Here is a 12,004-nt window from a genome sequence, read left to right on the forward strand (position 1 = left end):
CCCGAGTATTGGGCTCATGTCTATGTTCTTTAACTCTCCTGGCATGACAATTTGCTTCAGTTTTTAACTATCATGTTGCTATGTTTGAATAAAGCACTATGTTTTCTTTTAACTATGGTTTATATGAACACATTAGGATTGTAAACCATAGTTCAAACTAGAATCCAAACATTTTATCGCATTTGGACATAACCAAAAACTGCATCTAGCAGGAAAGTGTGCACAGTTTAGCTCCTCACAGCCAAACTAAAGAAAGACAGAGAAGGGAAATATGTGAGCATAATAATCATCCAGGTCAATTTAACATATTGCTAAATAATTCATCATACTTCTAAATGAGACAAAGAGCAAGTACAATAGACTTTTTTTAAAAAAGAAATAAACTTTAAGTTACCTTTATCTTAATTATATGAAGCACCAACAATAAGGCCTTAAACACCAGTGACAATATGCACATGTAAGTTATAAATTAAATTAGTATAAATTAGTTAAAAGATTTCAATGCATTATCTAAAATTCTTTCATTTTGTAGTGACTCTTGTGGTACCATAATACTACCAGACATCTCTTTAGGTGCACATTGAGCTCCATGATTCTTAACATTTTAATATATTTAAATTTGTCGGTTTGAACAGTGGCCGTAACAGAAGAGTATGTGCAATTTTCTGTTCCTTTCAAATTTAATTTACTAGTATGTAAAATCTTTTGTTTTGCCATATGGGTAGGAAGTAGTTTTGATTTTTCCTGCCCTTTTCACAATAGAGGTAGTCCTGCATCACCAATTATCCTTCCATGAAATGTATGGGTAGGGTTGCCATAATTGTCCACTTTTACCAGGGACAAAATGTGGAACAAATTCAAGACCAAACTGTAGGACAACTGCAGGACAAAACTCAGCCCAAAATGTAGGACATTGAAGAAAAATGGTGGACCTTAAATGTCCTACATTTTGAGCTAAGTTTTGTCTTGCAGTTGCCCTACAGTTTGGTCTTGAATTTGTCCTACATTTTGTCCCTGGTAAAAGTGGACAATTATGGCAGCCCTATGTATGGGTGAAATTACTTTCCCTCTGATTATAGAGGCCTACCATGGCAGCCATTTAGTGATTAAGCAGACCCTCATAGCAACCGTTATGTGCTGATGCCCCCAACAAGTTTTTCAGGTTTCTAGATGTGCCCACAGTAGTTCTGTAGCTTTAGCTGATTGACTGAGTGATATATTATAGATTATGTGATCAAGATTTGGCAGTGGGTCTGCCATTTTCACTTTGGGACTTTCTTTTCTCCTCCTCAACCTTGCCCTGTTGATTCTAGCGAGCAGATGGGAGGCAAGGAGCTGCAGGAGATAAGAGGAATCCATTCTGCTGAACAAAACATTCAAAATATGCAAATACTGCCCAATAAAACATCAGTGACAGAATCTGTGGAGAATCCATGGTGGAAGAACCACCAGGGTTGCATTAGCATAATTATTTAACACACTAAATGCCAAAGAGTAACATAAAACAAGACTGTTCTTATGATGTGTAGGAAAATATTGGAATACATACTTATGATCACTTAAACTAAATCAAACTAAATGCTTATGATCACTTAAAGTAAATCAAACCTAAACTAAATAAACTTAAACTCTGCTTTTGTGCACACCATCTACTTTTTTGTACACTGTGACATGATTGAAGACTTTTTCAGTATAGATATGAAGCTCAGTAGTGCCTGAACCAGGGAACTACTGTTAGTTTAGAAGAAATTATGTGAACTAAAATGGTATAACCTTGGATATGAGACATACGAGTTGTGCTTAAAAAAATGAATGCAACATTGTCAAACAGCAGAAAGAAGAGGGAAATATAGTTTTTAATGAGAGAAAGGAGAAATTCAGAAAGTCATATAAAAGTACAGCTTATATAAGTCAAGCATCTAAAGAATTAATAGAGAAGTTGAGAAACAAAGATTTTTTTGTTTACTGTTTAAAAGCTACAATCTTAAGTCTTCATATGTATACATACATTCTTGTTAGTACAGGAAACAAGTATGATTCCTTATACAGGAAAGAATGACAGTCTGGACTGGATGTGTTACTTTTCCTCAAATAATATTTGTATTTGCCTGTATATATTTTGATAATGTATCAGACAAACATTCAAAATACCAAAAGAAGATAAGACAAAATGGACTTCCTTAACAACAAGCATGAAATCAAGCTAACAGATATGATTAAAAGAAAGTGAAAATGAATATTTAGTTCCATGAAATATGTCACATAAATAAATTCAGCTCCACACCATATAGATTTAACTACTGAAAATAGCTTGCCCTTGTGCAACAAGCCTATCCTCTGTTACTAACTAAAAACAAACCATTCAGCTCCTAACAGCATACTGTTGTCATAATTGTACATGAAATTCCACTCCTAGTATCAATAGCAGCAGAGAGTTGCTTAAGAGTAACATACATGTGAAAAACTCCTGAGGCAAATGCACATATTTAGCATGAAGATAGAAGTGTCTTTTCCATAAAAGTGATTCAGGCCACTACTTCACTATAACAGAGAGGCTGCAATCTGTGAGGCTGTGTACAGACAACTTTTCAAAGACTGGGAAATTGCATTATTGATCTGTGGATTTGTCTGTGAGAAGAGGTGGCACTCCGGTTTTTCCTTTGTACCTACCTTTCAAATAAGTCCCCTGGACCTCTATGTTTTAAAAGGGCCACACAAAAAAAACCCAGGGACATCGCCATAGGCCAAGCTAGCATGGGGGAAAAACCTTCCTTTAGGCATCTTTTTGTGTTACCAATATGCACCCTCAGTTTCATCAGCTGCTGCTGTCTTCTCTCTATTGATAAATCCTTACATTTCTTGGCTAGCAAACTTTTCATTCAATATGACAGTCTCTTTCTGCAGCAGTCCTACAGACAGGTTCCTATTGGACTGCTGCAGAGCCATTAATATCTTATTTGGATCATTAACGGTGTCCCTTGGAACTACTGCAAGAGGAAAAATTACATATACCCAATCTTACTTCAGTCAGCAAGTATATGAACAAGAGTAACCAACATTCATTAGTAAAGTGCCTGCAACAGTGAGCCAGCACTGTATGCTGCATAAACTAGCTATTGCCAAGATCATTTAGCAAGAAATTAATCTTCAGAGGAAAGTCAAATTATAAACAAGCATCTATATTAATAGACAAATACCTTCAGTGCTGATATAGCATTAGTTTGCCCCTCTCGCCAGGTATTTTACTACACTTTGTACAAAAAGTACCATAATGAAGAAAAGCAGATCTTAACCACACATGCTGAATTATGGATGCTAAAGAAGAAGGAACAGTATTAACAGTATATGCCAAGAAGGCTGGGGGGGGGGGGGAAGAGTAGAGACGCTAAAGACCAACTGTACACGAAGTCTATAAATAAAACAGTATAAGTAATAAAAAATGTAAAACCTTTAGAAATGGTTACTCAAGGTGGTGCCCTTTTGGACCTCAGACACAGTGAATGTTACAGTAACTTAAACCAAAACATGAATTTAATTAATTTAATTAAATGTGAATCAAAGGCAAAAGTCTTACATTTTGGTTGTATTAAGCTTTAAAGCAAAAGAAAGACATTTTGAGTGACTAACTCTGGTTAATATAAATTAAGTAACCAGGTTGCTTAGTTTAAAAGTAAAATGAATTTTGGGGGTCAATGTGTACTCTTCTCAGTCCCCATCTAGAATATGGACTATAGTTACAGTAGCCAACTATATAGAGTGAAATTAAGGAGAAAGTAAAGCTAACTGCATTCAGCAAAGGGTTCAAATTGAAGTATTTTCTTTAATTAGAATATTAATATTAAAAGTACATGTTTACAACACTTAGAAACGAAAACAGTTAGTGTGACATGAACATTAAAAAACCAAAACATTAAATGACCATTGAGCTCATAACAGCTGTTAAAGGGAAGAGATCTAAGATAAGTATCTGTAAGTCCTTAGCAAATGAAATGAATAAATCTGTATTGAATAGTGCTGTTAACTCAGAAAGAGGACCCACTGTCTTCAGTGGGGCTTATTCCTAGGTAAGCATGCATAGAATTGCTCTCTAAGATAGAAAGATATATGCATAAAAGTTGGAAGAGAAAAGTGTGCATCATTTGACCTACAGGTTTCAAACCTCTGGAATAGGTGGTGGTGGTGATATATTTTAACAGCCAGGATGCTAGTTTGTCTTCTACTTGTTCAGCTTCTCAAGCGAAGCATCTAGTAAGATAAGCACATAATAGAAACTACATACAAAACATGTTATGAATTGTTGATGTGTATTTGTGAACTCTAATGTTCTAACTAGACATTAGTGAATGGGTATGAAAGTGTAGAAGTGCTGGGGCTACATTTTTATTGTGGGGTTTGTCTTTGCATTCCAGTTTGATTGAAAATAGCTTGCAGAGTTTCCCTGAACACACTGAAGGAAGAATTTCACAAGATATTTCTAGATGCATTTCTTATGCCACTGACAGATGGGATGAGCAAATGGCTTTGAGAAGAAAAACTTTACAGAAAATGATGGGCTGAGGCTCCTGATTAGGTTCACTGCATAATGCTACAACTACCTGTCTTTTCAAGATCAACTAAGCTAGAGGATATATGTAGGAAGAATTCAAGATGATTTATATAGAAATGTCTTATGATTTTCTTTGGAGTGCCTCAACCTTGCTATGCTCTTACCAAAGAGCAAATCCAAGACATGAATCAAATTGCACAGCAGTAACCAGTTCTTTGTTGGCCAGATATCTGGAGATAGCTGGCTGATTATCACAGGACTCTTGGCTCATGTGAGTCCAGTATTCCTAAAGCGAATAAATTTTCAAGAGAAAAAAAAGTAGATATATTATCAAAAACTGGTATACTTTTTAGTTGCTTCCAAAGTCAGTTCTTTTGGAGGCAGTGTTTATAACACAGTTTTGTGCTCTTCACTTGTACTCCTTGTCCTGGTGATCTTAAGATTGTTCTCATACCAGACACGTCATCACCGAAAGTCCATGAATGGAATTGCAGCAGATCTGAAATAGCTGTTATCCGAAAGGACCCATATGCCTCTCAATTTGCTGAGAATTTCTTCCAGACAGTGCCTCTCAGAGAGCCCTGTTGCTGTTCTTCCCAGCTCCCTCAACTTCAAAGGTAACTGGACATTTCTGTACAAGAGCGTCAGAAAACAAAGCAGTAGGTACACATTTTTGTGATTTTCATCAACATACCCATTTTGAAGTTAGGATAAGTTAAAAGGCAGTGTCATACTTCTAATGGAGCATTTTCCTACAGTGGCGGTCTCATATTTCTTTGCACTTGTTTGAATCATGGCCCTTACAAGGTTCTTATTATTGATGTTGTATGTTCGCACATTTTTCTTGATACTTTATATTTTGAAATACACCAGAAAGTTCCCATGATTTTGAACTATTCAACTTATAGAAGGGCGGCACCGACACTGAAATGCAGAACCATTTAAATTGAGGAATCCAATTTCTAATTCAGTTTTGGATGAACTTCAGTTTTGCTAAGATACTTTACTGCAAATATATTAATAAGCCGAAGGAAGATCATTATATAGAAGAGAACAAAGTTGCTAAGCAGTGACCAAAAATGTGAGGTGGATGCAAAAGAAAATATTTGTGTGTCCCCTCCACCAAAGACTGAAATTGATAGAAAACCCTGATGCATTCTCCAAGTTTTTTAATTACAACTCTCATTACCTCCAGCCACAACGTGAAAAAAATTACGGGAGTCAGAGTCAAAGACTTCGGGAGCGGGACTAAAATTTGGAAGAGGTTTTATTTACTGAGATTGACATAACTAAAAACAGATTCAGGTTTTTTTATCTTTAGCTCTTGTATATGATAAGTATGCTGTCAGAGAACTCAATTTTAATTTAAATAAATATCCATATTCATTTCTCAATTACAGAGTTGTGTGTTTTCTGGAGTAGGATTCTTTTGTTTTTCTGTGTGACAATGCTACATCAAGATAACAGAATAGCCTAAATGTTGATGGGTTTGAGATCAGGTAATAGGATAATTTACACATTAATGGTTTCAACTGAATTTTATTTTCATTTTTTTCACTGGGCAGAAATTAATTTATGGCACAGCTCTATACATATAAACTCATAGGTAAGTCCCCAATTCATTCAGTAGGGCTTAGTCCTAGGTAAGTATATCTGGGATTGCAGACTCAGGTAACTTGGAGTAAAAGGTAAATTGATGCTTGGATACTTTTGTAACCAGAGCTTAGAAAAGTTACTCTGTTGGAATAAGAACTCTCAGAACTACCAGAGCACAAGTAATTCTGGAAATTTTAGGTGTGTAAGACATTTAGCTTTTTTTGTCAGAGAGTTGCGCTGCCACAACAAACTAGTTTCCAGAATTCCATAGTATTAAGCCATGGCAGTTAAAGTTGTGTCAAAGTGGATTATTTCTGCAGTGCAGATGCAGCCTTAGTGACAGAAGCTTCCCATTTGGGGCGGGGGGTTGAATTCTTAGGAGCCACAAAAATGGCTGGGATGGTGTTGTGTGTCATCTCCAGACAACACTACCATACCCTTGATTTCAACACACGTTATTTTGAAATTTTAACAGATCTTAGTATGCTCCTTTGCCTTTCCACACTTCACACACATGAGATTCCAGGGACTATAAAACAGACTATGCAAGCCCCGCTTACATAATTACCGGTATGTCAGAGCTTTTTTTTTAATGTGGGAATTAATCTTTTTCAAGATGGTGTACAAATCCTAATACAGGAATTGGTTTATTTAAAGAATACAGTGAGAACTAAGTACAATTTATCAGTCTGACGTTACTTCAGTATCAGTGAAAGCTTGGCACCTGCTCACTTTCATTATTATTGGTACAAAACACCTCTAATCTCATCCTTTATTGAAATTTCAGAGTGTTTGTTTCTAATTCATACATTGTATGCTCTCAGACTGCCACATTCTGTTACATGAAGAAGAAAAACATAATTCAGCAAAAATGTTTCAGACTTTGGCAATGGCAGCACAGGGTTTTTTTTTGGGGGGGGGAGTTGGACTCGCTCAACAATGATGGACATATACGTGTGACTTGAAGGCACACAATGCCAAATGTAAGTCATAGAACATTTTGGCTGGCATGAAATCTGATTTCCCTGTACATTCCATGTATTCTACTAGACATTCAAAAATGCATTCAGATATGACATATATTTCGATAATGTGGTAAGTTCAGAAAAGAAAAATACCATTCTTCTAAGAACTAAAAGGTTTGATATGATAATGCTGTGCCTATCATAATCTGCCCGTGACTTCTGCGGTGTTGGAATTACGTGCACCTCAACATGAACCAAACAACCAAAGTAGCCTTTGTCTTCATACCAGAAATCTAACTAAATGCATAATATTTTGCCCACAGGATTACTTCTGTGTTATCAGGGAGGAAGCATTCTTTCATGAAGACAAGTAGGTGTTTTTATAGGTGTTTTTGTAACGCCTCTGAAAAAGTGTAAAATTTAAAGGATTTTAGATCATTTACACTGCAGTTAATAATGTCCTGTCTTCAATTTTATGTACATTTCCTTCTAAAACATGCAGTATAAGAGCAATATGTCACACACAGAAGTTGTTGATGCTACACCTTAACAGCTATCCACATCACCATTAACGTTTGGGAACGCTAAAGTAGTTAGTCTTTAACAATGGAAAAAGCATTGCAATAAATGAAAACATCCTTGGCAGACCAGAATGAAAATGAAAGAACTGAACAAGAATTTGAATGAAGTTTTGACAGGGTTCCCCATGACATTCTTGCAAACAAGCTAGTGAAATGTGGACTAGACAACATAACTGTTACATGGATTTGTAATTGGTTGACTGGCTAAACCCAAAGGGTGCTCAACAATGGCTCTTTTTCATCCTGGAGAGAAGTGACCAGTGGGGTCCCACAGGGCTCTGTCCTGGGCCCAGTTTTCTTCAACATCTTTATCAATGACTTGGATGACAGAATTGGGGGCATACTTAACAAATTTGCAGATGACACTAAATTAGGAGGAGTAGCTAATACCCCTGAGGACAGGATCAAAATTCAAAATTCAAAATGACCTGAATAAATTGGAAAGGTGGGCCAAAGCTAACAAAATGAATTTCAACATGGAGAAATGTAAGGTACTGCACTTAGGGTGGAAAAATGAAATGAACAGATTATAGGATGGGCAACACCTGACTGGGATCTGGGAGTCCAAGTAGACCACAAGTTGAACATGAGTCAACAGTGCGACGCAGCAGCTAAAAAGGCAAATGCGATTTTAGGCTGCATCAATAAAAGTATAGTGTCTAGATCAAGCGAAGTAATAGTGCCACTCTATTCTGCTCTGGTCAGGCCCCACCTGGAATACTGTGTCCAGTTCTGAGCCCCAGAAAGGATGATGAGAAACCGGAGGGTGTCCGAAGGAGGGCGACTAAAATGGTGATGGGTCTGGAAACCATGCCCTACGAGGAACGAATTAGGGAGCTGGGGATGTTTAGCCTGGAAAAAAGAAGGTTAAGGGGTGATATGATAGCCCTGTTTAAATACTTGAAGGTATGTCATATTGAGGAGGGTGCTAACTTGTTTTCTGCTGTTCCAGAGACTAGGACCTGGAGCAATGGATGCAAGCTACAGGAAAAAAGATTCCACCTCAACATTAGGAGGAACTTCCTGACAGTAAGGTCTGTTTGACAGTGGAACAAACTCCCTCGGAGTGTAGTGGGGTCTCCCTCCTTGGAGGTCTTCAAGCAGAGGCTGGATGGCCATCTGTCGGGGATGCTTTGATTTAGATTTCCTGCATGGCAGGGGGTTGGACTGGATGGCCCCTGTGGTCTCTTCCAACTCTATGATTCTATGATTCACAGATGTGTTCTGAAGGTGTATGCACAAAGGAGGAATGGAAATAAGAGTACCAGTTACTTTGTTTCAAAAATAAAAATGTTATCTACACAAGAAAGTGAAAGACACAGTAATTGAAGGGAAGACCTTTTTGGGCCTGTTTAATTTTCTAGGGCAAAAGTACGGTCTGTGGGTATCATGAGAACAAGCTTGGTAATAGTTGAGAGTATAGAGCATTTACTGTAAATATAATAATGATGTAAGTTATTTCTCTAGTCCAGATGTTTATATGGAACAAAATAAATACTGTACATATATTGGTTTTGCTTTATAGCCCCTTTTCCAAACTGGAGTATTAGTTTGCATTAGAATCACTGGTTGCACTAGCTATGGCTTTCATTTTTTTTATCAACAAAAGAGTCTACATCTTAGGCTATGAGCCCAATGAACCAACAGATCAAGAAAAAAAACAAGTAAAGTGATATAAAGCAGATACAACAGAGGAAATAAAGCTTTCAGATAGAACATCATGAGTGTTTCTGTTCTTTTTCATGAATCATTTCAAGTTTTATAACGAAACTTGCTATTTATAACCAACATTTAGAAAATGACAACTAAGAAATTTTCTTTTACAGAAAAAATCCTTATAACATAAATAAATAAAGGTAAAATATTAAAAGACATTTCATCCATGGTGTCTGTGAGAACCAGTCTATACACCTTGAGTTTAGTTTATACTTGCATGTATACACACACACACACACACATATATTTTAAAAAACCTAGTAAAGCCCAATTGATATCATGATAAAAGGACTTGTTATCCTATCTGCCATCCACTATTTCAATTCAGAATTTCTGCATGAGTTGCTTTTGTTATCTCACATGCCTTCTGTGGTGTTCACATAAGCAAGGCTGAGTTTGGCTGAACTCTATAATCTTTCATTTTTACAGCTGTTTCCTTCTCCTTTATGTTTTTCGAATAAATCTTCCTCCTCCTGCATTTCCTCCTCCTCCTCCTCATCTCCAAATGTTTGTTCTTGCATGGTTGTAAATGTAAGTGACTTTGCAGCAACCTGTGCTGCTAAACCAGATGTAAAATTGAAATCTGTTAATATATGAAGCTCAGCCAGCCTTTGCTTGATGGAGGACTGTGACACATCTCTCTGAAGTGGCTGCAACATGTTTACTCTATCCACATCTATCAGCTCAGACTCTTCACCTTCTCCATTACATTGGTAACATGTTCTTTTTTCAATTTCTGGTGAGTCACCATTTGCAGCAATGTCATTTTTACTCACACGAAACCCATCAGATAGGTATTCCATTCTACCATTCTCTTCATCAGTGGCTTCCAGTTTTTGGTTACAGTCAGTTTCTTCCAAGTTATCATTTCTGATATAAAGCTGCTTGTCAGACTCTGAATTCACAGATGTTATCAAAATATTCGTGGGCTCATCTGGGTTTTCAACAGGCAAGGGTTTTACTGCAGCTTAAGAGTGAAAAGAGAAATTGATACTCAAAATTGTCTATTTCTGTTACAGGTAAACTTCATTTAAAATTATTGTACCTAAACTGATAACTACATTTTAGAGGGCATGTAATTCTCAATGTGATAATATGAAAGCACTGCACAGGATGCGGGACATAATAAGTAACAATTACTGTATCATGTATATGTACTCCCTCAAATATGAACAGTTAAAAGGAATGGGTTATGTATAAAGATTTGGTATAAAGATTTAAGCAAAATACAGTGAGCAGCTGATCAGATACTAGAAAATGTAATGAGCAGAACGTATTGTTTATGCTACTGATTGTGTTTATCTGTTTTGGACTATCATCCAGTAGTTCCTTGCTTGCCATTTTGAGTGGCACTGAGCAAGGAACCAGAGTCCCCATCTTTAGAAAGCTATCTGGAACCACTGTAGCTCTGCAAGTTAATCCAGTTTTTTTCTAGCCAGAGAAAGTATCATCAACATAAAGAAAATATACACCTCCCCCCCAACTTGTAAATGTGAAAACTAAAATAATCTAAATTAATCTAAATAGGGTCTAGCTTTAGACTCTAACTGTCAAAAGCACCAATAATCAATACATTTTAGAAGAATGAAATGACACAATCAGTTTCACCAAATGCAGAGCTTGGCAAAATTATTTTTAGGCAGAAGAAATACAATTACATGCTGAAGCCATGCAGATCTGAGCAAAGCTGGGATGATTCTTTAAGCCAGATAGTAGCTAGCCTACAACTTACTCAGTTATAGGTTTCAGGCTATTATATTAAGTCTTCTTTAAGATAACTTGTCAAGCTCTGAAATCTGTCCTCATTTTATGTTCTATGCTGACAAACTGTGGTTTCTACTAACTGGAATAAAAATGGGTGGAAAAAAATAGCAAGGAAACTACACACCCATGCATTGTGCTGATTCCCAATGTATCTGGCTACAGAATCCCTAAAAGCCTGGTCTTCTAATAGTAGGATCAAGTACTTTTGATAAAATTGCACCAGTGTACTATAACAATTAAAAATCCCCAAGAGCTCCATGGTATTGTTTCTGAACATCAGAAGCAATTTTGGTAGTGCAATGAATGTGCTGGTTCATAATGTGTAAGCAGTTTTAATGTGTTTTAACTAATCCAAATTGATGTTTTAAGTGGACTTTTGTTTAATATGTTTTTAAACTTTTGTATTACAGATAGCTTTAGCTACTGTATATACCTGTCTATAAGTCAAAAAATTTATACCAAAAAATTGGTCCCCAAAAACTGGGTTGACTTATACACAGGTCAATATGGTATCAAGCCTCTTCCCAGCTGTCTGTCTCCCAAAGGGACAGGCAAGCTGGGAAGGAGGAGGAAAGGCAAGCACTCACCCCTCAACTGCTCCCCAGCATGGCTGTCTCCTGAGTGGACAGCCAGACTGTGGAGGGGGGAGGTAGAGTGCATGCCGCTTATCTGCCCCATCCATGATTGTTTGGAGCCGCCTGCTTGTCTCTTCCTCCTCTCTATCTTCTGTGGACAAGCTGCAGACAACCAAGGAAGGGTGGACAGACAGGAAAGCAGATCATACGTTGTACTCTTGACTTATCCACGAGTCATATCCTTAATTTTGGCCCCAAAAC

The 12,004-nt window shown here is 37.0% G+C and overlaps 2 protein-coding genes across 5 annotated transcripts in view; one reads left to right on the top strand and one right to left on the bottom strand.

The window, feature by feature from the left end:
* LOC149312092 (uncharacterized) overlaps positions 1 to 5,940 on the top strand; it is a 47,389-nt gene extending 41,449 nt beyond the window's left edge. Inside the window, exon 19 of the mRNA XM_089526625.1 lies at positions 4,410 to 5,940. Coding sequence (XP_089382751.1) covers positions 4,410 to 4,557 — 148 coding nt within the window. The 3' untranslated portion in view covers positions 4,558 to 5,940. The remainder of the gene's footprint in view (positions 1 to 4,409) is intronic.
* LOC149312093 (vezatin-like) overlaps positions 1,838 to 12,004 on the bottom strand; it is a 54,211-nt gene continuing 44,044 nt past the window's right edge. For all 4 annotated transcript variants that reach the window (XM_089523940.1, XM_089523939.1, XM_089523942.1 and 1 more), the window contains one exon: positions 1,838 to 10,371. In XM_089523940.1, the coding sequence (XP_089380066.1) occupies positions 9,812 to 10,371 (560 nt within the window). In that variant the 3' untranslated portion in view covers positions 1,838 to 9,811. The remainder of the gene's footprint in view (positions 10,372 to 12,004) is intronic.

Source organism: Sceloporus occidentalis, unplaced genomic scaffold, assembly GCF_023333645.1.
Source record: "Sceloporus occidentalis isolate IW3139 unplaced genomic scaffold, rSceOcc1.0.p SCAF_5, whole genome shotgun sequence".
NCBI classification, from domain to species: Eukaryota; Metazoa; Chordata; class Lepidosauria; order Squamata; family Phrynosomatidae; genus Sceloporus; species Sceloporus occidentalis.